Source organism: Podarcis muralis, chromosome 2, assembly GCF_964188315.1.
Source record: "Podarcis muralis chromosome 2, rPodMur119.hap1.1, whole genome shotgun sequence".
Taxonomy (NCBI): domain Eukaryota; kingdom Metazoa; phylum Chordata; class Lepidosauria; order Squamata; family Lacertidae; genus Podarcis; species Podarcis muralis.
In genome coordinates, this window is record NC_135656.1 from 64,444,321 (window position 1) to 64,471,380 (window position 27,060).

The 27,060-nt window shown below is 43.0% G+C and overlaps 1 protein-coding gene across 2 annotated transcripts in view; it reads right to left on the bottom strand.

Moving 5' to 3' along the window:
• Positions 1 to 586: 586 nt before the first annotated feature.
• LOC114591378 (LON peptidase N-terminal domain and RING finger protein 1-like) overlaps positions 587 to 27,060 on the bottom strand; it is a 31,550-nt gene continuing 5,076 nt past the window's right edge. The window contains exons 2-12 of one of the 2 annotated variants that reach the window (XM_028718327.2): positions 20,250 to 20,368; positions 16,402 to 16,524; positions 14,436 to 14,570; positions 13,881 to 14,007; positions 12,025 to 12,133; positions 9,057 to 9,171; positions 6,519 to 6,640; positions 5,127 to 5,285; positions 4,773 to 4,935; positions 3,592 to 3,738; positions 587 to 817 (exon numbers count right to left, since the gene is read on the bottom strand). In XM_028718327.2, the coding sequence (XP_028574160.2) occupies positions 653 to 817; positions 3,592 to 3,738; positions 4,773 to 4,935; positions 5,127 to 5,285; positions 6,519 to 6,640; positions 9,057 to 9,171; positions 12,025 to 12,133; positions 13,881 to 14,007; positions 14,436 to 14,570; positions 16,402 to 16,524; positions 20,250 to 20,368 (1,484 nt within the window). In that variant the 3' untranslated portion in view covers positions 587 to 652. The remainder of the gene's footprint in view (positions 818 to 3,591; positions 3,739 to 4,772; positions 4,936 to 5,126; positions 5,286 to 6,518; positions 6,641 to 9,056; positions 9,172 to 12,024; positions 12,134 to 13,880; positions 14,008 to 14,435; positions 14,571 to 16,401; positions 16,525 to 20,249; positions 20,369 to 27,060) is intronic. The other variant, XM_028718329.2, reaches the window with a different exon arrangement.

Consider the following 27,060-nt stretch of genomic DNA (forward strand, 5'->3'; position numbering starts at 1 on the left):
CCAGAAAGAAAACTGGTAGGTGAATACAGCAAAAACCCACTTTGTTTCTGCATATATATATATATATATATATGCTTTCGTAGATTTTCACGGGTACAGGAATGCAGGTTTTGGTGTCCTCGGGTATCTTCCCGTGTAAAAGTTGGGGTGTCTAGGCGACGTTTCGACGAGGTCTCACTCGTCATCTTCAGGCTGGTGCTTTCGGCTTCTTGTTCCTGGAACAGAGCAGGATCTCAGTGTTTGAGTTCCTATAGATACTGTTGAGGAGGTGTGGCCTCCAATGTTTTGGGCAGAGAGGAAGTTCCCAGGCTAGTGTGCCTTTTCTTCTTTTGTTCCTTAATTGCTTGAGGGATATCTTGAGTGATTTCTTGAGTGATATCCTGAGTACCACTTAGGTGGGTCATTAGGTGTGGATTAGTTGCTAAAGCCTTTGTGTCTTGACCTCTTGAACTTTGTGAAGAGTTTTTCTGAGAAGATGGGTGTACTACATTTAGTTGTGCTCTGGCTTGGCTTCGTGTATAGGGGCGAGCTGTGGTTTTGTGGCCTGTGCCAGCCAGATCTGTGTAGGGATTGCAGGGGGGTATATATATATATATACATATATATATATATGCATACACACACAACTTCTCTTGGGAATGAGGCTTGAGAATTAGCTGTTGTAGTCACGACTTTCCAGAATGACATTCAGAATATGCTTCAGTTGAGTGAGGCGAGCCTTCAGGGAGGTCTCAGAAAAGATCGTCAATTTGCGGGTCAAGTCAAGGGGCAAGATGGAGATAAGCCACCAGCACCAAACTGGTCCATCTGGAGATGCCTTGTGAGAAAACAAGGGAAAATACATTAACTCATTGTGCTAGGGGTTCCATATCACTTCATGGAGGAATCAGTTATGGCCTGTTCTGTTGCAATAACTGAGAGATTGTCCCTTCTTCGGCTAATTAGTCTGCATTCCCCACCTGCAACAGTGATGGCTGGTGTATGCATCTTGTCTTGTTTATTATGTTACTAAGTCGTAAACCCACCCTGTGAGCTTCTGACATAAATTTCTTAAATAAATAGAATCCTTCAGAAACATACGACTGTTGTTTCTGTGCTTTTTATCTTTGTTTCGTTCGTATGCCTTTTTAATGTAAGCATCTCGCAGGTTGTATGCTGCTCTGGAAGTACTATATCGAAAGGTTGCCTAGAAATTATCTAAGTAAGAACAGTAAGGGGGAAAATAACGACCAGAACCAAACTCCACTGGGAAATGTGCCCCTTCCTCACTTAAGATCAGGATAAGGGTTGAGAACTCCTGAGGATAGGAAAGTGTTCCTTCTTTCAGTGCTGTAATTCCTACTTCCATATTGCTTCAGAATAAAGATACGCAGGTTTTGTGCTGTTCAACAAGATAATAATTCCTGTACTTTAATTAATTAACCAACCATCTGGGTAGAAAAGGACAAAAGAATCTACCCAAATTAACAGGCTTCTTCACATGCTATACTGAATGCAGGAACAAACTGTCTCTACATATGTACAAGTGTTTGTATGAAAAAATATGCAAGTTGATTGGTACAGCTCAACTATTTGTGTACACAGGTACATAGATTGTACACTAATTTAATAAGAAGAACTAGCAGGGCAAAGAAGCCCACCCATTACCACCACGAATTAGAAAATAGCTGCAGGACTGATTTGGAAAGTCCTTCACTTCCAGGATTTTAAAAAATACATCAGGTAGAAAATCCTTCCACAGACTTCTCTTGTTGCCTCTGCTGCACAGTCCAAGAAGCATCTTGTGGAAAATGCATGAATAGGGATGACAATGTATTGGTTCCATGGATATGGAAACAGAAGCCCTCCAACGAAAGTCCATTGACCAAATATTAAGTAGCCTTTCTCTAGGAAATCACACAACCAATACTGCAATCTGCATTTCCCATCAAAAGAATTAAAGCTTACTTTCATGGGAAATATGCATTAAAAGTTCATATTTAATGGATGTATTGCATTTAAAAAGTTTACTTTTTAAAACTTCGCATGAATTTAAACAGTGAACAATCTTAAACTGCTTAGCACCCAATTTACTTGACATACTAAAAAAACCAAACTAGTAACAAAACAATGAACCACACACTCAAAAAAGAAAATACCATAATAGTTCCTTTTTCTTTTTCCTTTTCCTTTTTTGTAATTTAAAAAACCTGCTTAGTTCCCAGGCAATAAATTTAGGGCAATGTCTCTTGAGAAGCCATAAGAAAAGCTTGTAAATAGACCCATTTATCTATTTAGCAGTGTGCACATATTTTAAACATATGCTCTAGAAATAAATTTGGGAAAGAAAACAAATATTTTGATTCATCCCATGTCCCTTGAGAGACCAACACAAGAGCTTAGTTTTCTGTAAAATTGTTCTTGGCTGATCAAATATGCCTGAAGATTACACATTGTGGTCTAAAGTTCAAGGTTGGGGTCAAAAGTTACTTTAGTGGCCTTGGGTAGCAAGTTAACAAACGGACCAAATTTTCCATTCCCACAGTTAAGGTACATACAGCAAAGCATCGATTTATCCATAATGGCAGGCTGCTCTGGAAATCTTATGATGTAAAGCTGGGACTGATGGAAGTTGTGGTTCAACAACACCTGGAGGACCACAGTGGGAAAGGCTGATGTAAAGGAACTGGAGGAGCTGTTTGGTGCTTTAATCTATAGCCAAGTCTCATTTGGTATACAAACAGAAATTCAACACTTGATCATGCTGCATCAAGTCTTATCTTCGCCTCATTCCTTCAGTATTATTGTGTTCTTTCCCCCACACAATTTAGCCAAGATTGGCAGGCACCTGTAGAGATTGACTACTGGTCTTTGAGACAGTCCACTGATCTCAGTAAGGCTATTCTTAACTTCTTGCATCTCAGCAAGCCAGCAAGAAGATGGAACAGATTAATCACAGGATGCAAATGATCGCACTGTTCCTGAGCTCTTTCAAAACAAGGCTGTTGCTAAACTTGGCAGCAGGCCATTTGCATCGCCATAGGCACAGCCAGTTCAACAGTGTGAAAAGCATAACATTAACAATGGCCTGGGCTATTAGTATCCCCGTTAGGCTGAGTCAACGAGCTGTCACTTCACTAAAGGGGAGTTTGAGATGAGGGGCCAAAACCAACACAACTCCATGAACTGCGGTAATTTTTTTCAATGCTGCTTTTATCCACAAGGGCCGTGCATCTACTGGTTCCTCACCTTATTATGTTATCTAATAAACAGTCCACACATCTTGTATGTAGAATCCTGTGAGCATTTTGCCCGTTGGGAAGGCAGCTAGGCCAGTGCAAACCTACAGTGTATATGCTCTATTAGGCAGGAAAATAGGATGCATGCCAGTGCAAGTCACTCTGCACATTGTTGAAGCATCCAGATCTAACAAGACTGGATCTCCCATGATTTTTCAGCAAAAAGAGAAACAGAATGGGATGCGAGAGTGTCATTAGGTACTTTTCTCCTATTCTGACCCTTCCCTAGTACATTGTGTTTCACTAGTACATTGTGCTTTTGAATCTGGACAGCTCCCATTTCTAGGAGCCTGGAGAGAGAAAGCGCCAATACCTGTATATCTTCCTCTTTCTCAGGAAGAGGTCCATGGTGCATCAAAAGCTGTCTGAAGGTGGTGTCTCCATGTTCATAAAATCTCTGAGTTAGCTGGTATGTGCAGTCATGAAGAATTTGAAGCTCAGCCAGTTCTTCTCCTTCCACCTTTGCAGAGAGAGCAGCAGATGGAAGAACAAAAGAAGTGGAGGTGATGGAGAAGGGGAAGGGGAAGGATAAGAAGGGCGGAAAGAGGGAGAAAAGCTCTGTACGAACAACAAGGCCTTGATTTAAAGGGATGTCAACTAAAGCTTTAGGTAACTAATTGGCAGTGGGCAAATTTTAGCTGGTGAAGCTGAGAGTTAATGTCATGCTTTCTTCTCTCCTTTTTGAGGTTATTTTGGTTTTCAAATATGTGTCCTATTAAAGGTAAAGGTACCCCTGCCCGTATGGCCCAGTCTTGACAGACTCTAGGGTTGTGCGCTCATCTCACTCTAGAGGCCGGGAGCCAGTGCTGTCCGCAGACACTTCCGGGTCACGTGGCCAGCGTGACAAGGCTGCTCTGGCGAACCAGCACCAGAGCAGCACACGGAAATGCCGTTTACCTTCCCGCTATAAAGCGGTACCTATTTATCTACTTGCACTTAAGGGTGTCTTCGAACTGCTAGGTGGGCAGGAGCTGGGACCGAACGACGGGAGCTCACCCCGCCGCAGGGATTTGAACCACCGACCATGCGATCGGCAAGTCCTAGTCGCTGAGGTTTTACCCACAGCGCCACCCGAGGTTATTTTGGTTTTCAACTATGTCTCCAATTAACCGCAGTGAATGGTGGCCTTTCCTTCTAACAATAAATTGGCTCTCCCACATCCATCAGTATCCTGAAAGGGCACGTTTGTGTGTCTGAAATTTTAATTTGATTAATCAGTTGAAAGGCAGATTAACACATCAGCTCAAATTCCTTAATTGGTTGACAGCCCTACTAGTTTTGCATTTCTCCTGCACAGAACTTTCAATCAACAAAGTGCACCTGTCATTGCAATGATTTAGTAACTCAGTAAAATGAATGCCTGCCACATACACACCATCACCAAAGCTGGCGCATAAGTTATACGGCCAATGGAGGAGACACCACTTTATTGCCTCTGTCCTATTCGGTGTTACGATTGCTGTAGCCATAAGCTACATGGGGCATGTTACTCACCTTCTCATCATCCAGATACTCAATGTCTGCAGTGTGGTAGCCATCTCTATGTCCACGTCTCAAAACCTGGAACCTCCGTTTGCCTATGGTATCCACTAAAGAGCGTCCATCAGGTAGAAATGCTATCTTCTGAATCTCCAGCATGCAGCCATAATCAGCAAAACTGAAGAGAAGGAAACCAACATTGAGAGGGTTTCATAGAATAAAAGAATGGTAGAATTGTAGAGTCGGAAGGGACCTTAGGGTCATCTAGTCCAACCCCTTGCAATACAGGAATCTCAACTAAAGTTCAATAGAGGAAGAAAGGGATTAGAGAGGTCAGAGCCACTCTGCCAGGATCTCTCTGCCACTTACCTCTTCCCATTCTCATACATACACATGCCAAACATCTTTGTGCCAGTTTCCTGACACCTTCGCATCATGAGGCGGTAGCGAGGCTCAAAGACATGAAGGGGACACACAATGCCTGGAAAGGACATTGTGCACACAAAGATTGGGATATTCTTAGTCAAGCTGCAGAAGGAAGGAGAAAGAAGCATAATTACATGCTCTCAGTGTGGCTAAAATAAATTCTACTTGTGCGTGTGCACATGTGAATAATTCGCTAAACTGGAGCTCTCCAGATGTTAAAGGCAACAATTCCCATCAGCCCTGGCTGGCGATGCCAGGGGTCAGGAATGATGGGAGTTGTAGTCCAAAACATCTGGAGAGTGCCAAATTGGTGTATGCTCCACATGTACAGTTATACAACTTAGAGATGCAGCACAAGCTCTCTCACACAAAATGAATCTAGGCAGCTGTGAAGGGGAGTCATTGCCAAAGGAATAGGGAAGACTGATCCTCTCCCTTACTCTTCACTTCCATGTCCTTTTCACACCTTTCACATTTTCTGGGGTCTAGCTGCCCTGGCATGGCCCACTGGAACTGCTACCTATCTTATCTGATTCCTGAGACACTAGGCCCTCACGAAGCATTGCTGCCAGAGCCCAACACTGCTTGAGGCCCCAAGCACTGCTACAGCCATGGAGCCACTGCTCTCCCATATCCTCCTCCCGCTAAATGGGCCTATCCAGCAGCATTGGCACTTCGGGAGTGGAAGCAATTGTTTAAGACCAACCAGAGAAGTGGATGAATGCAGGCAGCTGCAGGGCCACCATGGGGAACCCCTCATGGGAAGACAGCTCAGAGCCAGGGGAATGGTCGTGGGATGATGATGAGTGGTCAGAAGGAGAAGAGGAAAAGCAGCCTAGGAGGTGGAAGGGCCATATGCTGGGGAGATAACAGAGCTTACTGAGCAGGAAGAGTTGGGGGCAGAGGACAGTTCAGACTCTGATACAGAAGAGGGGGCTGGAGAGGTGTGGGGCCAGGAGGCAGGACACTGAAGAAGCCCAGGAGACTCCAGCTCCACACAGCTCCCCTTGATCTCCTAGGACACGCAGGGAAATGAAGCAGGCTGAGCAGAAATCAGTCATGTGCAGGTGCAGTTTGAAACTGCTTAGGAAAGACCCTGGGAGAGAGGAGCATTAGTGGACACTGGGAAAGTGGGGTCCTTCAGTTCTCACACCTGCCTCAATCGGGAAAGACCTGCAGAGAAGGGTTGCTGGGAGTACTAGGCCGGAGTGCTTCCGTTTCACTTTGAATAAAGAGTTAACTTTACTGACTTCTGGAGATCTGTTGTTTTATTGCTCACCTACGCTTGACCTGAGCCCTGACACTACAAAACAGAAAGCAAAAGTCTCTGTTTACTTTGAAAGTTCTGCCATTTCAGCCTGGTGGACGCGTTTCCTGTCTGCAAGTTGTAAAGGGAAGACAGCCATCATGAGCTCCTCCAGCAGAAGAGTGGTGTTGTATTTTCCAGCTCTCAGGTACTGGAAGAAACCATAACATCGTAAGAAGAGTCCTGCTGGACCACGGCAAAGGCCCATTTAGTCCAGCATCCAGCTCTCACAGGGGCTAACCAGATTCCTGTGGCAAGCCCAGGAAGAGGACCTGGGTATAATCCCATTCTCCCCACATCTGATTCCCAAAGGCATCACTTTCATTTTATGAGGAAGAAAAATCATTATGGCATGTATTAAGGATTCACCATTGCAAGTAGGCTCTCCCAACCCTGGGTCCCTAGGTGTACATGGACAGGAACTACCATCATCCCTGACCATTGGCCATACTGGCTGGGGATGATGGGTGAAACAAGGTTGGAGAAGGCCTCTTTTTTGAGAGGTATAGGTCCTTGTGCATTTTTCTAGACAACAGAATGATTTTTCTTTCTTTTTTTAACAGAATGTAATTATCTAGTTTTGACAGCCAAGACCACAAATCAGATACAGTGGTACCTCGGGTTACATACACTTCAGGTTACATACGTTTCAGGTTACTCCACTAACCCAGAAATAGTGCTTCAGGTTAAGAACTTTGCTTCAGGATGAGAACAGAAATTGTGCTCCGGCGGCGCGGCAGCAGCAGGAGGCCCCATTAGCTAAAGTGGTGCTTCAGGTTAAGAACAGTTTCAGGTTAAGAACGGACCTCCAGAACGAATTAAGTACTTAACCCAAGGTACCACTGTACATCCCAACACCAGAAACCAAATTCCAGGTTAGCATGCTTTCAAACAAAGATCTACAGGGCTTCCAAACACAATTTGAAGGAGAAAGGCATGCGCCTTTTTCATGTTTGATATTGCCACTATTTGAGATCAGTTCCCTTATCATCAGAGTCTATGTTGTGCTACCTAGAATTATTTTTTTAAAGAAAAACTTAGAGTCAACACACATCACAGCCTTCTTTCTTCTGGCTTTCATGATGAACTAACCAGTATCTACTATCAGGAGGGCCTCGCCCAAGTGGGGCAGAGCTGCAGCAATAACCTCCTGGCACTGCCACTTACTGGGAGGGGCAAAGTGGTGGAAAAGTCAGGGCTGCATGACTACAGCAGCAGAGCAAATCCGACATGGATATCAACTCACCCCTCCTAGTAAACAGCAGTGGCACTGCTGCCAAGAGGCTAGTGCTGTGGTTCCAGCCCACAAGGCGAGCAGCTCCTGTCTATGTGTAAGTCTAGAAAGCACAAAACTCAGGTAGAGAAAGGAGAGAATATGGAAACTGAGGTGCGGGAGCATTTACTCTGCAGTGCAGGAAGAAAATCAGGGCAATGCTGTAGCTCAGGGCCAAAGCATCTGCAATCCCCAGAATCTCCAGGTAGGAGAGACTACCACCTGACAACCTAGAGAACCACTGCCAGTCACTGTAGAAAATACTGGTCCTGGATAGCTCAGTTGGTTAGAGCGTTGTGCTAATAATGCCAAGGTTGCAGGTTCAATCCCTGTATGGGATAGCGGCATAGTTCTGCATTGCAGGGGGTTGGACTAGATGATAATCGGGGACCCTTCCAACTCTATTCTATGATCAAGGTAGGCAAATGGTCTCACCAGTATAAGGCAGCCTACTTCTGAAGTAAAGTGACAATGTCTTCCTTAATCGGTTCCTTTAAGCAGGAAATTACAGCGATTGTTCACTCATCATGTCAACTGCTTCTTTTCTTCATGTGAATCCTGTTGCATGCAAAATCACATGGGGGAGGGACCTCTACCTATGGAGGATATGGCCCACAGAAACCATATCTATAGCATCCATATAATAATTCAACTTAAGCTGATGTTTCCAAGGTGGGGGACGACGACTGTATTTGCCTCGTGTCTGTAGATTAGCTTTCCTATTCCATTACTTTGCTACCTGTTCACAGGAGGCCAGTTTGCTTGTGTCTGCTATTGACCCTTCTCCATTATGGGATGTGTTATGTGATTTCCCATTTCAATAATGTCATCTGCTCAGCAATAAACCTGTGGCTCAGAGGACCCTCTTAATTGGAGACTGAAAGCATTATTTAATCATTTCCACATCTAATGCAAATATAATGTTTCCATTTAATCAACAATTATCCATGCAAGTCATACCTGGCAATATTCAACAAACCCGCATTGATTTAGCACTTGGAGAAGAGCCAAGTACCTTTTGGTCTGATGATCCTAGCAAGAAAGCAGGTGCAGCGATTTCTACCATAGCCCTGCACCTGCTATAATTTCACTTACGTAACATGCTGCTTTTTCGAACAATTATCCAGGTCAACAATGGAATTAAATAAATGCCAACAGCTACTCACAGTGATAGAATCCACAATGATCTTTTCCCCTCAAGCACAAAGAAAAGCTCTAATTCAGGTCAAATTAAACACAAATCCAGACCTTCCTTTTCCTCCATTATGCACACATCCTGCAAGATTCCTCTTACCTCTCTGAGGCTCTGTTTGCAAAGTGGACAGTTGGGTCTATGATCTAGGCAACGCTCCAAGCATTCTTTGCAGAAAGTATGGCCACAAGGTGTGGTCACAGGCTCAAAGAACATTCTGCAGAAAAACCAGAGGAAGAAAGGGAACGTGAAAAATTCAGGTGGCAAGAGAATTCCCAAGCAGCATCACAGACAAGGCTAAGTTTTTTTTTAATGTACCAAAAAATATATCCATTTGCAGAAAGTTTGGTAGCTGAAGCCACATTGCTAATTTTTGATGGCTGATGGTAAAGTATATAGGGACTTATTTCTTAACAATGAAAAATCTCTAGTACAGATCATTACATTGTTATGGGGAAAGGAGTACTGTGTGTTATGCTTCACTGTCTTCCAAGAGTCATGTTTGCATGTTGTGTGTGTGTGTGTGCACAAATCCGCTGTTTGCTGAAAATCCTAAGCACTTATATAAAACTTGCTTTTTCTTTTTGCCTGATAACATCAAGCAATTCATTTGGGAATAAAGCGCAGCTTATATTCAGGCCGATATGGTATTTGATGTTTTCCTATTGTATTTTTATGTTGTGAACTGCCTTGAGATCTGCAGATGAAGGGCGGTCTACTAATTTAATAAATACAGTGGTGCCTCGGGTTACAGGCGCTTCAGGTTACAGACACTTCAGGTTACAGGCTCCGCTAACCCAGAAATAGTACCTTGGGTTAAGAACTTTGCTTCAGGATGAGAACAGAAATCGAGCAGCAGCAGAGGGATGCCCCATTAGCTAAAGTGGTAAAGGTAAAGGTAAAAGGACCCCTGACCATTAGGTCCAGTCGTGGCTGACTCTGGGGTTGCGGCGCTCATCTCACTTTACTGGCCAAGGGAGCCGGCGTACAGCTTCTGGGTCATGTGGCCAGCATGACTAAGCTGCTTCTGGCGAACCAGAGCAGCGCAAGGAAACGCCGTTTACCTTCCCACCAGAGCGGTACCTATTTATCTATTTGCACTTTGATGTGCTTTCGAACTGCTAGGTTGGCAGGAGCAGGGACCGAGCAACGGGAGCACACCCCGTCGCGGGGATTCGTACTGCCGACCTTCTGATTGGCAATTCCTAGGCTCTGTGGTTTAACCCACAGCGCCACCTGCTAAAGTGGTAAAGGTAAAGGTACCCCTGCCTGTACGGGCCAGTCTTGACAGACTCTAGGGTTGTGCGCCCATCTCACTCAAGAGGTCGGGGGCCAGCGCTGTCCGGAGACACTTCCGGGTCACGTGGCCAGCGTGACATCGCTGCTCTGGCGAGCCAGAGCCGCACACAGAAACGCCGTTTACCTTCCCGTTAGTAAGCGGTCCCTATTTATCTACTTGCACCCGGGAGTGCTTTCGAACTGCTAGGTTGGCAGGCGCTGGAACCGAACAACGGGAGCACACCCCGCCGCGGGGATTCGAACCGCCGACCTTTCGATCGGCAAGCCCTAGGCGCTGAGGCTTTTACCCACAGCGCCACCCGCGTCCCGCTAAAGTGGTACCTCAGGTTAAAAACAGTTTCAGGTTAAGAAAAGACCTCCAGAATGAATTGAGTTCTTAACCCGAGGTACCACTGTAAGTAAAAATAAAATAAATATCACACACTTTAACTGTTCTAGTCAGTGGCGCACCCAACAGATCATGCACCTCCTCATTTATGTGGTAAGATGGCAATCCAAGAATGTTCCAAGGTGGCATGGGGTAGCTAACTGAGAAAGGCTTGCTGTCTGTCTGTCCATGGCCTGGTATCGATCCAACCATGTTTTCAATGTCAATTTTTCAGAAGTTCATAAGGCACAACATCACCCTCATTCATGAGAAGAAATTGCTTTGCTACGAAACAAGGAGAAATAGGCACTGTAGGCCATCACAAGGAGCCACTGATTTTTCATCAACAGCATGTGGCATTTTCCATTGGTCCTTCTTTCATTTTGAAGGAAGCATCACCAAGCCTCACTTGCATTGGCATGCGGTCATCTCATTTCCCTTAACTAAAGTTTAGGTGGATAAGCCTGGGTGACAAAGTTGCTAATAAGGATATTGCCTAATTACAGGCATAAATCCCCCAGGCCATGAGCCTTTTGGCAAGGCTTGGGAGAATTAAGCTTTTAAATCCTGAGAGAGAAAGAGATCAGCACAAGGGCATCATTCACATTGGTTTCTCCCTGTCGTTTCCTTGATCAATGAGGAAAGGATAGGCTGGAAAAAGTTCATAAAAAAAGGCAGACAAGGTGTGTGTTTAACTGGACATCCAAATGAACCCAAATCTCACAATCTCACAAAGCTCCAGCACAGAGCCCAACCTCATGCTTCCGTACAACTCAGCAGAAGTAGGCAGAGATGAGGGATCAGCTTTGCTCAGTTACTCTGTATTTTTATTATTAAATTTCTATATTGTCCTTCATCTAATGATCACAGGGCAGTTTACAGTCTAAAACACTATCTGCTGAGAGAAAACAAGATATAAATCTAGAAATAAATAAATAAGGGTGGCTAATTTTATATTATTTGTGTGTGTGTGTGTGTGTGTGTGTGTGTGTGTGTTGTTTTATATGACGTATGTATCCCGACTCAAAATCATGGGTGATAATTCAACTACGTTTTACTCATAGCAGACCCCCTGAAATTAATGAACAAGCTAAAGTTAGGTCCATTTAATGGGTCTACTCTGAATAAAACCTAGTTGAGCATTGTCCTGTGTATACGGAGGCCATGGTAAGTATTTTAATAAATTGTTAAATAAATGGCTATCAACACTTTCATCTGCGATGATGAAAAGCGCTGAATTCTCAAATGCTATTATAAAGTCATTTTCACACCTCCCATTATATATATTGCATTCCACTCTCCGCCTTTCAAGCTTTGGCTAGAATGTGAAGCAGATGACTGATCACAAAGTTCTCACGTCAAAGTGCACAGGTGATCCTTTATCCAGCAACTCTAGAAACTGACCGTATGCAAAGAGAACATTCCAAGTCTGATGTACTCAAGAGATCTGCAAAGTCTGGTTTATGCTCCTGGGTTGACTTGGCTTCTGCTGCCGATGCCCCTTCTTCAAAATCTTGGTAAGTGAAAGAAAAAGCAAGAGAGAAATGTTGAATGCCACACATTACCCCACCTCAAGTCCACAGGGCAGCTTCGTCAACTTTGCTTTGCACTTGATAATCACAGTCATACTGGAACAACCCATGCCTTTGTACCTCAACAGACTAGTGGTCTCATGCTACACCTGAGCGACAAGGGAAAGTGCATCAATAAATAGTGCCTTCACACCTTACATTTTTAGGTAGAAACCTGAGGGTTAAAGTGAATCCCTGCTGAATGTGAAGTTAGTGGCAAACCTAGTAACTTAGTGGCAAACCTAGTACCATCATGAGGAGTGGTTTTTCCAGCCACTCCACCATTCACCTTTGAAGGCTTATAAGAAGCTTCTGCAGGAGAGGGACCATGAGTAAAAACATGGAAGGGGTGTTTCTAGGACTAAACTGAAACTGTGAAGCTCCCTTGTTATGTTGCTGTTGGATACTGCATGTTGTTATATTTATAGTACTGGAATGTAGTTTTTGGTGTGTTATATTTGATATTGTTTTATTATGTCTTTACGAAATTGGTTTTGGATTGTTTGTTTCAAAAGCATTCCTATTTATTTGTTACAACCTGCTTTGAGCGTGATTTTTTTGTGTGGAAAAGCAGCGTACAAATAAAAGGAATGAATGAATGTCTCGGTATAATGTGTGAAATGGCCTTATGGGATTTGCAGAGGCAACCTGCCACCTGACAGCATTTTGCAAACTTGCCCTGCATAGTGTCTGACATCTCATAATTGCAACACTTAACTCAGGCTTCCTCAACCTCGGCCCTCCGGATGTTTTTGGCCTACAACTCCCAGGAAGAAGAGTTTGGATTTGATATCCCGCTTTATCACTACCCTAAGGAGTCTCAAAGCGGCTAACATTCTCCTTCCTCCCCCACAACAAACACTCTGTGAGGTGAGTGGGGCTGAGAGACTTCAGAGAAGTGTGACTAGCCCAAGGTCACCCAGCAGCTGCATGTGGAGGAGTGGGGAAGCGAACACAGTTCACCAGATTACGAGGCTACTGCTCTTAACCACTACACCACACTGGCTCTAGCTAGCAGGACCAGTGATCAGGGATGATGGGAATTGTAGTCTCAAAACATCTGGAGGGCCAAGGTTGAGGAAGCCTGACTTAACCTGATGCCCCCTTCCCTGCAACAACACCAAATAGGATTCTGTGTCATCAGACCCAGTCAAGAGCAGGCACTGTAGACTACGGAGAAAGCCTCCTGGAAGCAGCATCACTGACGCCTGCCGTGGTAGGGCAGAGCACAGTGGCAAAAAGGGCAGGGTGGCAAGGGCAGAGCCAATCTGGTCTTCCCACCAATGCGCACAATTACCCTCAGCTCACTGCCATCCTGCCCTGCTCCAAGTAGCACCATCGCTGCCTGGCCAGCTCCATAGCATCACCACACCAGCCACCCCTGAACCCAGTAGTTGCCAGTAGGTCTTCTGGCTTTTTTTTTCAAGCAAACCAGTGGGAGTGTGTGAGCCCCAGGCAAGGCTAGGGTTATTCCTTATCATGAGATCCAAACACTGCCATATGTTGTGTAGACAGGACCTCTGCTCCTCCATTAAGACCTTGCACCCTAATATAAGCTATAAAAATTGACTGGTGCAGTTTAGAGAATAGTGGTTAAGATACCATACTCCCATGAAGATTCAAGTGGCCACCTTTTGTTTTCCCCAGGTAATACTGACTTCTAAACATTGTTTTTTTATATATCCTTACCCCTTTCCTTCTCTGCTGAAAAACCTGAATTGGACTTCTTCCTCAACCATTCTGGTATGGAAAGTGCTGCTTGGCTGTGATCAGAAGCATCTTCTCCTAGCCAAACTTCCTTTCTTCCCTTCAAATCCTATTTCATAAAGAAAAGCATCCTCTTAAACACCTCCTTTCCAGAGCAGCCCAAGCAAAAAGACTACAGGTGAAGAAAGACATGAAAAGACAGTAGTAGTCTGCAAAGCACATACATGCAATCCCCACATTTCTTGACTAACGTTTTGCTTTATTGAAATCTAAAGTTGTTGTCTGCAACAACAGTTGCCTACTTCTTTCCACTATTATTAAGACCCTCAATTCTCCAAAAAGGTAGAATCTCATTCAAGAGGCAGATTTAGAAAGCAGGAATAAAATTTCCAAGAGCAAATTACTAAAATACAGTATGTATGCTGGTTAGGTGGTCTATATGATGTGCACACCCATCCAAAGTGATATTCAAATGCATACCTCCCTTTCATGCTGCTGCTAGCCTTGTAATTGGTACTGCCACTCCATGTTGCTTACCTGCAGGGGTTCTCCTTCAAAAGACACAAGGGCAGTTAGCTCTTTCCCTGAATTAGACCCTTTCAAGTTCTGACTGGCATCACTCTTCAGCTCCATAACAGTGCCTGGAAGAGGGGAGGCGTCATTCGTGAGAATCTGGCAAGAAGAAGAAAACAGGTTACTGTATTTCTGAAAGGAAAAGAAACTTCAAGGTAGAACTTGCTTTAAATACCAGTCTCTCTCTTACTAAGAGTTTTGTAAGTCAAAAATTGCTAAGCTAGCTAAATGCAAATTAAAATAGTCTTTGATGCCACAACTCTGATGGTGTTTCCTGCTTGGCAGGGGGTTGGACTCGATGGCCCTTGTGGTCTATTCCAACTCTATGATTCTATGATTCTAACTAAAACAAGACTTCAAGCCAGTTTGTTTACCGTTTTTCTTTTAGTCTTTCCCTTTCACTGGACAGAAAAACTCTTTCCTGCAGCTCCAAAAAATCAATAACAACATGCCTTAAAAATACGCATGCAATGAGACTAGATGTAAAGGCAGAAGCTTATTCTTATATCACAATGCATTAACTAATATATTTGACTGTAGTACTATAGTTAAAGAACCCACTTGAAATAAAATTATTGGAGGATTTCCACTCCAGGAACTAAAGTCCCCTGTCAGCATAAATGGTGTACTGTTCTGAAATGCAAACAGTCACACTACCTCACTAGAGTGTTTTACTCCTAACCCATAATAATGGCAGGAGCTAAACTGTTTTAAACAGTATGACAGATGCTCACAGCACCTGTTGCCTAGATTACTGTACACTCTTAATACCTAGTAATACTAATGTCTGGCTCATTTGAGCCTGCCATTATTGAAATATTTCCGTTCAAAGCTGTGATTATATTAAAAGGTCCTGTAGCATTATTTCATGCTCAAGCCATCAAAGGGAGGGAAGTTTGCAGTGTAAACATGGAAGTGCCAGTTTAGCTTTGGTTTTGCGGCCAATCAAAATGAATACTCCATCTTTTGTTTTTGAGCAGTCTGAGTAGGCACAACCATGAGCCTGCAATGCTGCACGATCAAACAGATGAAGAATCTCATGTTATTTTGCTGGGAGGCAATAAAGTGTCAGACATGGCAACACTAACAATTTTTTATTCCTAAAATTTAAGCTGAAGCTAATTCAAATGGCCATTGTGCATTTTAATGCTGTTGTTTAGGTAAACCGTAATGTGTGTGTGTGTGTGTGTGTGTGTGTGTGTGTGTGTGTGTGTGTGTATTACACACAGACATTTTATGTTTTACTGTAGCCTTATTTGAGTTCACCGATTGGGTCTGCGTTGCACCCGGGTGGGAGGAAGGAAGTCAAATGACACCGAGGGTTGGTTCAGAGAAAGAGTTCTTTATTTCTGCTCTCCAGAGCAGCAGAAAGGCACTTGCGTGGTCAGTCCACAGCAAGTCCAAAGAAATGATAAATTTCATGCAGTATATATATCCTCCAGGCACCCTCTCCCCCCTCCCCCAGGAATCAGCCATGTCAGGTACTCTTAACCATAAAAGGGCTTTCCTTCCTGTATTCCTGACCATAAAAGGGTATTCCTGTTCCTATATTCTTATCTTGGAACAAGAGGTCACCAACTCCAAGAGCATACTCTAGCGCTGTTCCCGGACTAGGTCTGTGCGTCAGAGTGTGGTCAGGACGTAAGATAAGACCTAGACATGTTCATCCCTACTCCACTGGAACAGCCAAGGTCATCCATTGCCGTGACTGATAAAGGAGAGAGCTTTGTTTATACAGCTGTGTTCTTGTTATGCATTTGCTCAACAGCTCAAGTTAATGCATTTTAGAAATGCTTTCTTGGAGAAAGAAGAAAAGGGGGGTTGGGTCCTGTTTCAAACTGACTGCACAGAAACCCATTCCTTCATTACAAACCACATTGAGAAAGTTTTACCTTAAAGGAACATAACATTATTTAAAATAAACAAATACCTTTTCTGTTTCATATTGAGCAGCATGAAAATTGGGATTCAGCGTGAGGCAATGTTGGAACTGCAGCAGGGCCTCAGATTGCTTCCCCATTTCCAGGAGGACCTTTCCCTTCCTAAAGAATACCTGCAAAGAATCAGACAACATAGAGTTTTAACTTGAAGCCTTCAGACTTGGTGAACTTCCATATTCTTCTCTTAGTGTGCTGCTTCTGGCATAATTCAGAAGGCACTAGTCCAATTCCCAGCATCTCCAAGTCAGGCCTGGGAACTGGATACCTTCTGTCAGACAGTCCAGACAGCACTGCATGTGATGGAACAATGGTCTAATATAAGACAGTATGCTATGTTCATAACAGTGACTGGGAATTATTTATGATTCACATGCTAACCAAGATGCATCAATACAAAAATCATACTTGTGCTGCTGTCGAAGCCTGTTGAATACAGCAAGGGAAACCTAGAATTTATTTGTTTCTTCATTTATTATATTTCTATGCCGCCCTTCCTCCCAAAGCAGCAATAGTTGAACAAGCTGTCAATCACAAAACCACTTTTAGCCCTTTGGAGTATAACATCCGGCATGAAGATTGCTGGACTTATTTGGCTGTCATTTGGTAGGATTTATCCACTACAGAGTGGCTATTATGCTTGCAAACTTCATCCACTTCTGTCAAAATGGAACCAAATTTGTAGCTTTGTTATTATTATTTCCCAATAGTGAATGGGGAAAACAAAGTAGGCTCAAGGTCCCAAGTTGAATCAGGCGGTCTTCAGATTGGTGCAGCCTGAATCAAGCATAAAATTTTAGTCTGAACCTAATATTGTGGCTGCTGTACACCCCCACCTCCTCAAAGCAAAAGCCAAATAATCTTATCGAAGCAAAGCATTTCCTTTTCCGGTTTGGACTTAGATTTTTGCTTAGTCCAAACGTATACATATTCTGCATATTATAAATTTGTTTTAAGTGTTTGTGAGTCACTATTCCTAGAAATGTCTCCAAATCAATGGACAGTCAAATGAAAATAGACAAATAGACAAATAAAACAGAGATGAACAGCAAACAAAATAAACAGAATAGCAGTCAGGAAACCCAATAGAACAGCAGGAGTGTAAATCTATTTAAAGTCTTAGTGATTTTAAAAAGCGCAGTTTGTAAACGTAACGCTGGATCTCTCAGGCTCATGCCTAAATGATGGTAGTATTGGTGCCACATAAATCTATCTAGGAAGGATAGTTCAAAGACAGGATGCCACCACTGAAAAGGCTGTGTGGTCAGCCATAGTACCCATGGTAGGGTTTCTGAAGCCAGCAGGGTAGACTCATTATTAAGGGATGGCATCCAATTTCGTTGCACTTGTGCAATGTTGCACTTGTGTAATGACAATAAAGAATCTATTCTATTCTATTCATATGGGAAAAGGGAATTCTACTTCGAGACCATTTTAATTCTTATCAACTTTTACAAGCCTTGTCACCCATTCCGAGACCATGGAAAATCTCACCTACCCCCAACCAACGGATGAATTATTTTATTCTAATGCCATTTCACACTAATCGTTGCTTCTCTCTCTGAAAGTTGTCCTGATGCTTCTGATCTGTGTATTGTTTCAATTAAAGAAACCGAACACCTTTACCTTGCCAGCTTCATCAGTTCAGCTCACCACCGCAACTTGTGCTCGCTGCAGGAATTCCAGCTTCTTCATAGCTTCTGCCTTATTAATTTGCTGGCAGACAAGCTATGAGACTGACTGAATGAATGAAGATTGTGTATGACAGGAAGCCAGACAAGTCCTTGGGGTGGGGTGCTGTTTTTCTTTCAACCCAATAGAGTTGTCTAGGCACACCGAGTTTAACGAGGATTGACAGATGAACCAATTAACATAATGCAGTGTTTACATTCTATCCTTGAAACCTAATGCTTCATTGACAGATTTGGTTAGTGTGTTTCCGAAGAAGATCTACCCAACAAAGCCGCCAGGAATGTTCTACGTTTAGGATTACCAATGAACAGCTGTACCATGGCTACAGGCGATGTGCTGGCAATTCAGAAGTTAGATTCACAGTGCAGCAAGTGAACACATTTGTTTCTGCTCTCCGATGCTAGACCTGTGCTATCTGTTTTCTCCTGGCAATTTGAAGACAGTAGGAATTTCCTGGATGATCTATCTAACCCTTCTTGATACTGTGGGTTTAGCAGAAAGATGGGGAAGCAGGATCTGGCTAATGGGCCAGATCCGAAACTTCCTCATCCCCTGTGGGCTACTTTGACAAACGAACAGCTCCACCCATCTGTCAGATCGCATGAAGTCACATGATATCAGGTGATTCAAAGGAAGAATTAGCATTGCACACTGCGTGCTCCAAATTATTCGCTGTAGCTTCAGTTCAAGTTGGGCTGCAAAGGGAAAAATCTGTAGCATATACAGAGTACAGAGGTTGTTGTTGTTGTTTTATATGCCTGTTGTCTTTGTCCATGGAGTTTTCTTGGCAGGGATACTGGACTGGCTTGCCGGTTCCTGCTCCAGGCGGATCACGGTTGGCCAAAGCTCTCCACTATGACCTGTCCATCTTGGGTGGCCCTGCACGGCATAGCTCATAGCTTCTCTGAGTTATTCTGCTTCGCCACAGCAAGGCAGTGATCCATGAAGGTACAGAGGTACCTTACAGCAATTACACAGATGCTACGTCACAATCATGGATCCAAAAGTTTCCTTACAAAAGACACAAGAAAAGCTCTCCCTTCATCATGGGATGCATGTCTGCTACCTACTCTGGCAAGAGCCTACTTCTGCAGCAGAGGGGGTGGTTATTGGTTTGCCTTGGTTTTCGAAAAGCCTAGTTCTTGAAAGTTTTGGCTCCCAAACGCCATAAACCTGAAGTGACCGTTCTGGTTTTCGAAATATTTTTGGAAACAGAATGTCCGATGGGGCTTCTGCAGCTTCTGATTGGTTTCTGAACATTTTGGAAGTCGAACGGATTTCCAGAACAGATTCCATTCAACTTCCAAGGTACGACTGTATATGTTCTTGTTTCTATCATGTATTTTATGTTGTGAACCACCCTGAGAGCTATAGATGGGATGTATACTAATAATAATAATACTTTATAGAACAATAGTCAAATACCATTCTCAAAAATCAGTGCTCCAGTTGATGAGGTTTTCAGTCATCTAACATATGAACATGTGCACTTCCGGGGAAAGAGAAATTACCAGAGACGTTGTCAAAGCAAACTTACATATACAAACATCAAACAGTACAACAGATCTTTTAAGGATGCCATTTCATGGAGCTTAGATGCTCAAGAGGGGTTTTGGGTTTTGGGTGGTGGTTGTTGTTCTTTTTTGTTATAGACTGAAATGCCACTCCTCTTCTCTGGCACCCAATAATTCAAGCACCATAAAGTATTCTGGTAACACTTTCTTAAGTTTACTGTCTGGCTACCAAATTTTGACAGTAACAGTGACCTGGGAGGCAATCTTGGCGGCTGTTCCTCAAGTACAGAATGTCTTCCTTCCAAAACCTCGCCAGAGTCTGTGAATATTCCAGAAGTAGTGAGGAATTCATCTTTTTTGGCTTTCGGTAGCCAGGGAGGAAGGGAGAGAGGAGGAGGAGGATCATTTGAATCATTCTAATAAGCTTAGTAGATTCAACATCATTAAGCCTGGCAACTTGGCAAAGGGTTGCCCATTAATTAACTGCTCCCTTTTCACCTGATTCCAGGGCTACAGTATCTCACTTGCACACTCAGCCTATTACAGAACACAGTTCCATCACATTCATGGCTTGCCTGTGGGCAAATACAGATGCTTGTCCGGGGCAACAACATCAAACTGCACATTCAACTCACCTCACTCTCTTCTGGCTTTTGCCTGCACAGCACCTCCAAATCCTCCAGGGCATCTTGGTATTGCTGCAAAGCCACATACACCTCTGATCGGCATAGTCTCAGCATAAGATCATCGGGAGCTACAGGCAGAAGCAGGACACTTCAGAACCGTTGCTAGCAAAGCAGTAGTCAAGGTAAATCTCTGTGCCAGAAGTGGGGGACCTGGGATCTATTTGGACTCCCAACTGCCATCAGCCCTTGCCAATGGGAGCTATAGTCAAGAAATATCTGGGGAGCCACAGGTTATTCACCTGCTCCACAAATTCTTGCACTCCCAAGCAGGGTGGATTTGATTTAAATCAAATTGATTTAAATCATAATTTAAATCACTAGTCAGTAGCTAGTAGCTTTTACAGAAAGACTCATTCTTGCTAGCATAATCTTAATATTAACAACCAGATGAAGGTTTCATTTTTAGAATAATAAATTTTCAGAGTAGTTTTTACAGTTATATCAAAAATTACTGATTTGGTTATACTATTAGAAATACATTGACACATAATTATGAAATTATTGTGAGGTTTAATAAATTAACTGTTTATATTTGAACAACTTTTCTGCTGTACTTTATTGGAAGGAGAAAAAATAATCATTTCCTTAATAACAATTTAAACAATTTATTTAACTAAAAGAATAACATTATAGTATCTGTATCCATGTTTGTTAACTGATGTGGTTAAACAATTTTTTTAAAAGAAAACTTAGACTGAGTTTTAGCACACATGAGAAACTTAAAACAAATCCTTATTTCCTGATGAATAGCCTTTGGACTATAATGTAACTTAAATAGAAAACTATCTTTAGAAAGATTTTTCCTCCAAAAGCACTTTATTTTAAAAATCCAATTTAAATAAAAAAAAATACGATTTAAATTTTTAAAATTCTGAATTTTTTATTTATTTTTTTTAAATCATTGATTTTTATCCACCCTGCTCCCAAGTTAATCAAAGGTGACATACTTTTTTTAAAACTGTGTGTGTTGCTTTTGTTTGTTACTATGGTATGTATTTTTTGTGTATTTATATTGTAAACCACCCTGTTGTTCTTGGATGAAGGGTGGTACAGAAATTTAATTAATAAGTAGTAGTAGTAGTAGTAGTAGTAGTAGTAGTAGTAGTAAATACTAGCTAGACTGTTAACTTCCAGTGCGTTGTGGTTCATCTGGGTAAGTTTTGGGGATTAGAAACCACTGCACAAGCAGACATCGAAAGGCTTGAGATGATGGGCTTGTTGGGTGACTTCAGTTTGCTCCTAACCTAGTCTCAAATCCCATCATCTCCAAAACCCATTCACTACATATACAATCCAGCTATCTATAAAATCTTTAAAGTGATGTTTCCTTCCAACACACACACACACACACATTTTCCAGATCTGAAGTTGCAGTAGGAGGGGAAGTTGGAATGAGGAACTGGAGATGAAGGTTCTGTGTGGCACAGCCCAAAATAATTCCCATCACAGATTAAGGCTGCAATCTGGTACACACTTACATGGGGAAAGCCTCATTGAACTCAACGGGACTTATTTATGAGTACATATGTATAGGACTACAAATGCAAGACAGGAATAGACATCCCCAATTTCTGAGAATCATCTAGTCCATCCTCCTGCAACGCAGAATTCTATCTGTGGTTATACTCACAGACGCAACACTCTGTATTGTTTGAGGTCTCTATTTAATATGGTTGCTATTGGACCTAATGGTCAGGGGTCCCTTTACCTTTTTACTCATATTATTTTATTTTTTGCTCCCAGATTTTAATATTTTGCTACCAGTAGCAAATGGCGTGGTGGGGCAAGAGTGGCTTCCTTAACCTCCTGGCAGATGAGTCATGGTTGCTTACAGGAAGAGGTGAGGCACAGGCACTATAAGGTCAGTGTGGGGCAAATGCGCCAGCAGAGCCTATACAGCACTCCAGTCTCCTGCTGCTGCGTTTGCACTGCCTTCCCCAAAACCCTGGTAAGCAGCACTGACTCACCTGCCAGGAGGTCACATAAGCACCTTTGCCCCACCATGCCCATCTGCTACTGATGCTGCATTGATCTCCTTGGAGGGAAAAGCTGGCTACAAATGCCTTAAGGTAAATAAATAAAAAACAAATCTACACCAGAGGTGTGGGATGGAAATCAGCATTTATTTAGAGAGAAATGAAAGTCCACAAGTTTTAAAGAGGTGCTATGTGTATTGATAATGCGAAAGAAATTCCCTACCAGAGAGGAATGGCAAACTAAGCTGTTAGACTATGCTGAAATGGCAAAGCTGACAGGGAAACTCAGAGAACAAGCAGACAAGAAATTCAAGAAAGAATTGGAAAAGTTTGTAATTTATTTAGGAGACTACTGTAAGCAGATGAAAACATTAGCAGGATTTTAATCCCACTTGTAATGTAACAAATACTATGGACATTATGGATAGATACAAGACATAGACTATGAAATAATATGCAGTTGGACCCATGGAGGGGGGGGGAGTCTCAAGATTCAGAGAAATCTCATTTTATGGATATGTATTTGGTATTGTAATCAATTTACATTTGTAAAAGCAAATAAAAATGATTTTAAAAAAAGATAATGATATAGAAATAACATTGATTATTATAATTAATGAACATAGGATTCTACCAGGGTTGGGAGAAAGCTCATATAGTCTACATCCCTCAGTTTATAGCAGCATCTTATTTGCCCCCCCATCAGTACGGGTGCTTTAGCTAAGATTCCTGCATTGCAGAGGGTTGGACTAGATTACCTTTGGGTCTCTTCCAACTCTAAGATTCCACGTTTAAGCCTTATTTAGAATAAAACATCTGAACTGTATCTCAGATAATCTTCTCTTTGTACAGATTCATGCCCAAAAACCCTCATTTGAAAAGCATGCTCTTGTGCAGTTCAGCAGAATCTGACACGGTCACTCAATTCAGTTTGTTTAATGACAGGACCTACTGGCTTTTGAGTTAGAGTGATGCAGCTGTGCTTATTTTACCTCAGAGGGGAGGAATTAAAACTGGTAGCCTACATGGTTCTTGGACTGTCAACAGCCCACCCACCCCTCCGTCCCCAGCCAGTACATTTCCACAATTAAAAAAAGAAAAAACACCACAGGGCTGCCTTTGCTGTAGTGATTCACCTATCAGTACTGCAGCAGTGATTCATCTATCAGTGCTGCAGAAAAGTGATTACACAACAACAGTTTCCATTGCAGAGATGTTGAAAGAATGAGAACCACGGAGCACAGGGAGCCTGCTTGCCGTGAGCTGCGGGTCACATTCTCCCCTTACATAAATTAGCTAAACTCTGACCCTCGTGTCTAACTTTAAATCTGGAAACCTGCAATGAAATCATCCCAGAGTCAGTTGCTAAACAAAGTGCGCTGGAATGCTTTCAGAGCTGGAAGGTTGAAATTCATCACGATCAACCCTTTTCTGGCGGAACCCAACAATCGCAAGATGACAAAGATCCTTAGAGTAAGCCATGAGCTGCCAGCGCTTCTAAGAACTTATCACACTACCCCACTGTAGAACCCACAGATCTTATCAAGTGTTGCTCCTAATGTATATTTTGGAGTTGGGGGGACAAGCTTTGATTATGCAGCAAATGCAGAAATAATAGTTACATAAGGAAGCCGTGTACATAGTAAGCATGTGATGGACAGATGATCTGGGAGAGGACCTACTCTCATACAAATGTATGATGCATGGAGATGGGGACTGAGAGCCCACACCTCATTCTCATGCCAAACTCCATCGATCCTAGGCCAGCCAGAAATGCAAACAGTAGGGAACAGGGTACAAACTGCCACTATTCATGGTCATGCGTTGAAGAGAAGTTCCCTTCCCGTGTTTAGTGAACATATGGAGAAAGGGGGAATCAGGATCACACCTACTGTCCCAGCTCCTGGCCTCTCCCTTACGCATCTGAAGGCTGCCTGCATAGTTAAATCCCACCTGCACTAAACATTTAAAGCAGTATCATGGCACTTTAAAACAGCCATTGCTTCCCCCAAAGAGTTCTGGGAAGTGAAGTTTGTTAAGGGTGCTGGGGGTGGTTAGGAGACCCCTATTCTCCTCACAGAGCTACGATTCTCAAGAATGGTTCGACAATCTTAATTGAGGGAATTGCAGCTCTATGAGAAAAAGAGGGATTGCCTAACAACTTTCGGCCCCCTTAAACAAGCATTCATATGGGGAAGTGACAATGGTTTAAAGCAGAATGATTCCACTTTGAATGTATAGTGCATGGTTCCTCAAACAAAATCAGGAATTCTACAAGAGGCAGGATCTCTGCAAATACACATTATGTGTAGACATGGTGATGGCTGCCATCTTGGATGCCTTTAAAGGGGGATTAGATGAATTCATGAAGGATAAGACTAACAGCAGGTACTAGTTATGACAGCTAGTTCCCCCCCCCCACACACACACAAATGTGTTCAGACCTTCAGACCTTGTTCACTGAACAAGTGAAAATGACCAGAGGAGGAGGCAGGCACAGTCTTCAAGGCTGAGAAAAATAGGAGGGAGGAGGAAGTCATTTGGAAAATGCAGTAAGCTTTGCCTCGATACTGTTTTGCTTGGTGTTTCAAGACGTCTATCATTCGTGAATATTTTAACAATCTACAGCTTCTGACCGATCAAAATACCTTTTAGTGGCATATGCCCTAGTTATTTTGTTAATGCTCACCACTTATGTCTGCATTATCCAATGACTGTACATTCTGTTCTTATAAAGAATTGATAAAAAAAACAAGCATAACAAACAAATGCAGCACTTTCCCAGCTTCCATGGCTCACAGGTTTCCCCTTCAGATGCCAAATACAGGTTCCCTGAGGGCATGTTGTTGCATAAAATACTTTTTAGTGGGAGCAAGAGAAAGTTTGCCCTGGACTCCGCAGACAATAATATCCTTATCCTTGCCTTAAATCCCTTTTGGATAATAGCAGGGAAGGCTAACCTGTGGCTTTCCTGTATCTTTAAGGCCTTCGCCAAGCCTTTGCCTTGCACAAAATATTTAAGTGCCTTTGCCATTTCCTAGCCAAGCAACATTGTAAGGGGTTGTATGGACTGGGCTAAGGTGGTGGGTACATTGCTGCATCTTCACAGCACCCAAGTATGTCTTCTTTCAGTTGGGTCTTTGAACCTAGGTGATAAGATGGAAGAGGAAGTAGTGGAGAGACTGTTCATTTTGTCCCACTTGGTTGACTGAAAAAGCAGTCTAAAGGCAACCCGGTAGCAAGGTACAGATTCTGCAAGTGGCCTTGAGTCTCATCAGGGGAAAAGGCACATTATATAATAAGAGTATATACATGAAAAAGCAGTCTAAAGGCAACCCGGTAGCAAGGTACAGATTCTGCAAGCGGCCTTGAGTCTCGTCAGGGGAAAAGGCACATTATATAATAAGACTATATAATAAGCAATTAAATCTGAGCACCACTCTTGCTTTGTGTCAAGTATAATCTGGATCACCGCTCAAACAACTCTGCGCCTTACTTCTGCAAGCAGCACCATGCTTTGCAGAATCCAACTCTTTTACTTAAGATTGCCACATTGTCTCCTGTCTGGGGCCTTGGTGATGACTAGCCACATGCCAAGAGCGGATGCACAGAATTTAGGACTGTGTCAGTTTGCCAGATTACTGCCAGGCTTCTTCAGGCCCATTAACAGTTTATGGGCTATTCTTACATAGCCCTACAGACCTGATCCACAGCATGCTCTACTAAAAAGTTATGCCATAGCCAGGCTCAGCAAGATCTAGTGTTTGTTGTGCTCGAGTATTCCACCATAGATTCACCCGCTGTGCTGGGGAAATCATCTCTATCTCTGCACTATCCATCTGTAAAATGGGTTGGTGTCTTCTAAATGCTCGACAGAATGCTGACAACATGAGCGCAAGAGAGAGGTGATTTGAAGTGAGTTTATAGTCAAGCTCAACTTGTTATCTGCACTGCGTGTGCTTTCAGTTCTTGCTTTCTGCCTGTGACACAGTGAAGTCTGGATTGTGTTAGAACAATCTGAGGTGGCTTGGTATCTTGTGTGGATGGTATTGCTTAGTGGCAAGAGACTCGGAGGCACAAGCAGCAGTTGTATAACTTTGGTGACAGGTTCAAGACATTTTGCTGCTTGAGGTGAAGTATAAGATTCCTTCCCATTTCTAGTGGCTACATTCTGCCATTTCTCATATGTCCCTTTGCTAGAGCATCCTGTTTCTAAAGTACAGCTTCAAGCCAAGGCCTTCCTACAGGGGCATTATATGGGGGGGGCAGCTCGTGACAGCCACCTAAAGAAGGGATGGGGTACCTTGCTCTCCAGATGTTGTTGGACTTCAACTCCCATGGTCCCTGGCCATCAGCTACGCTGGCTGAGGCTGATGAGCCCAGCATCACCTGCAGCTGGAAGATCACAGGTACCTCATCCCTATCCTAAAGCTACTGTAGGCGAGAAGATTATAAATATAGATCTAACTTGTAAGTGGAGCTGCACTCTTTCACCTGCTTGCTCACCTGTTTTGTCACACGTGGGACATCACAACCTTCTGCTTGTATGAAGATTGCAATATGAAGAAAAAAACAGCCTGAGTTTAGGGTCTTGCCACATGTCATATTAATCAATTGCTGTTTCTTCACCTGTCTCCCACCCAACATCTACACCTGATGTTCAACTGTTCTGTTTTGTATCCAGGTCTTCTTGTGTGTGTAAATAAAGGGTTGAGGGTCTTAAATTATTTGATATGATTGAAGACGGGTTGCTGGATAGGTGGCTGATGCACTGTTCAAAATGT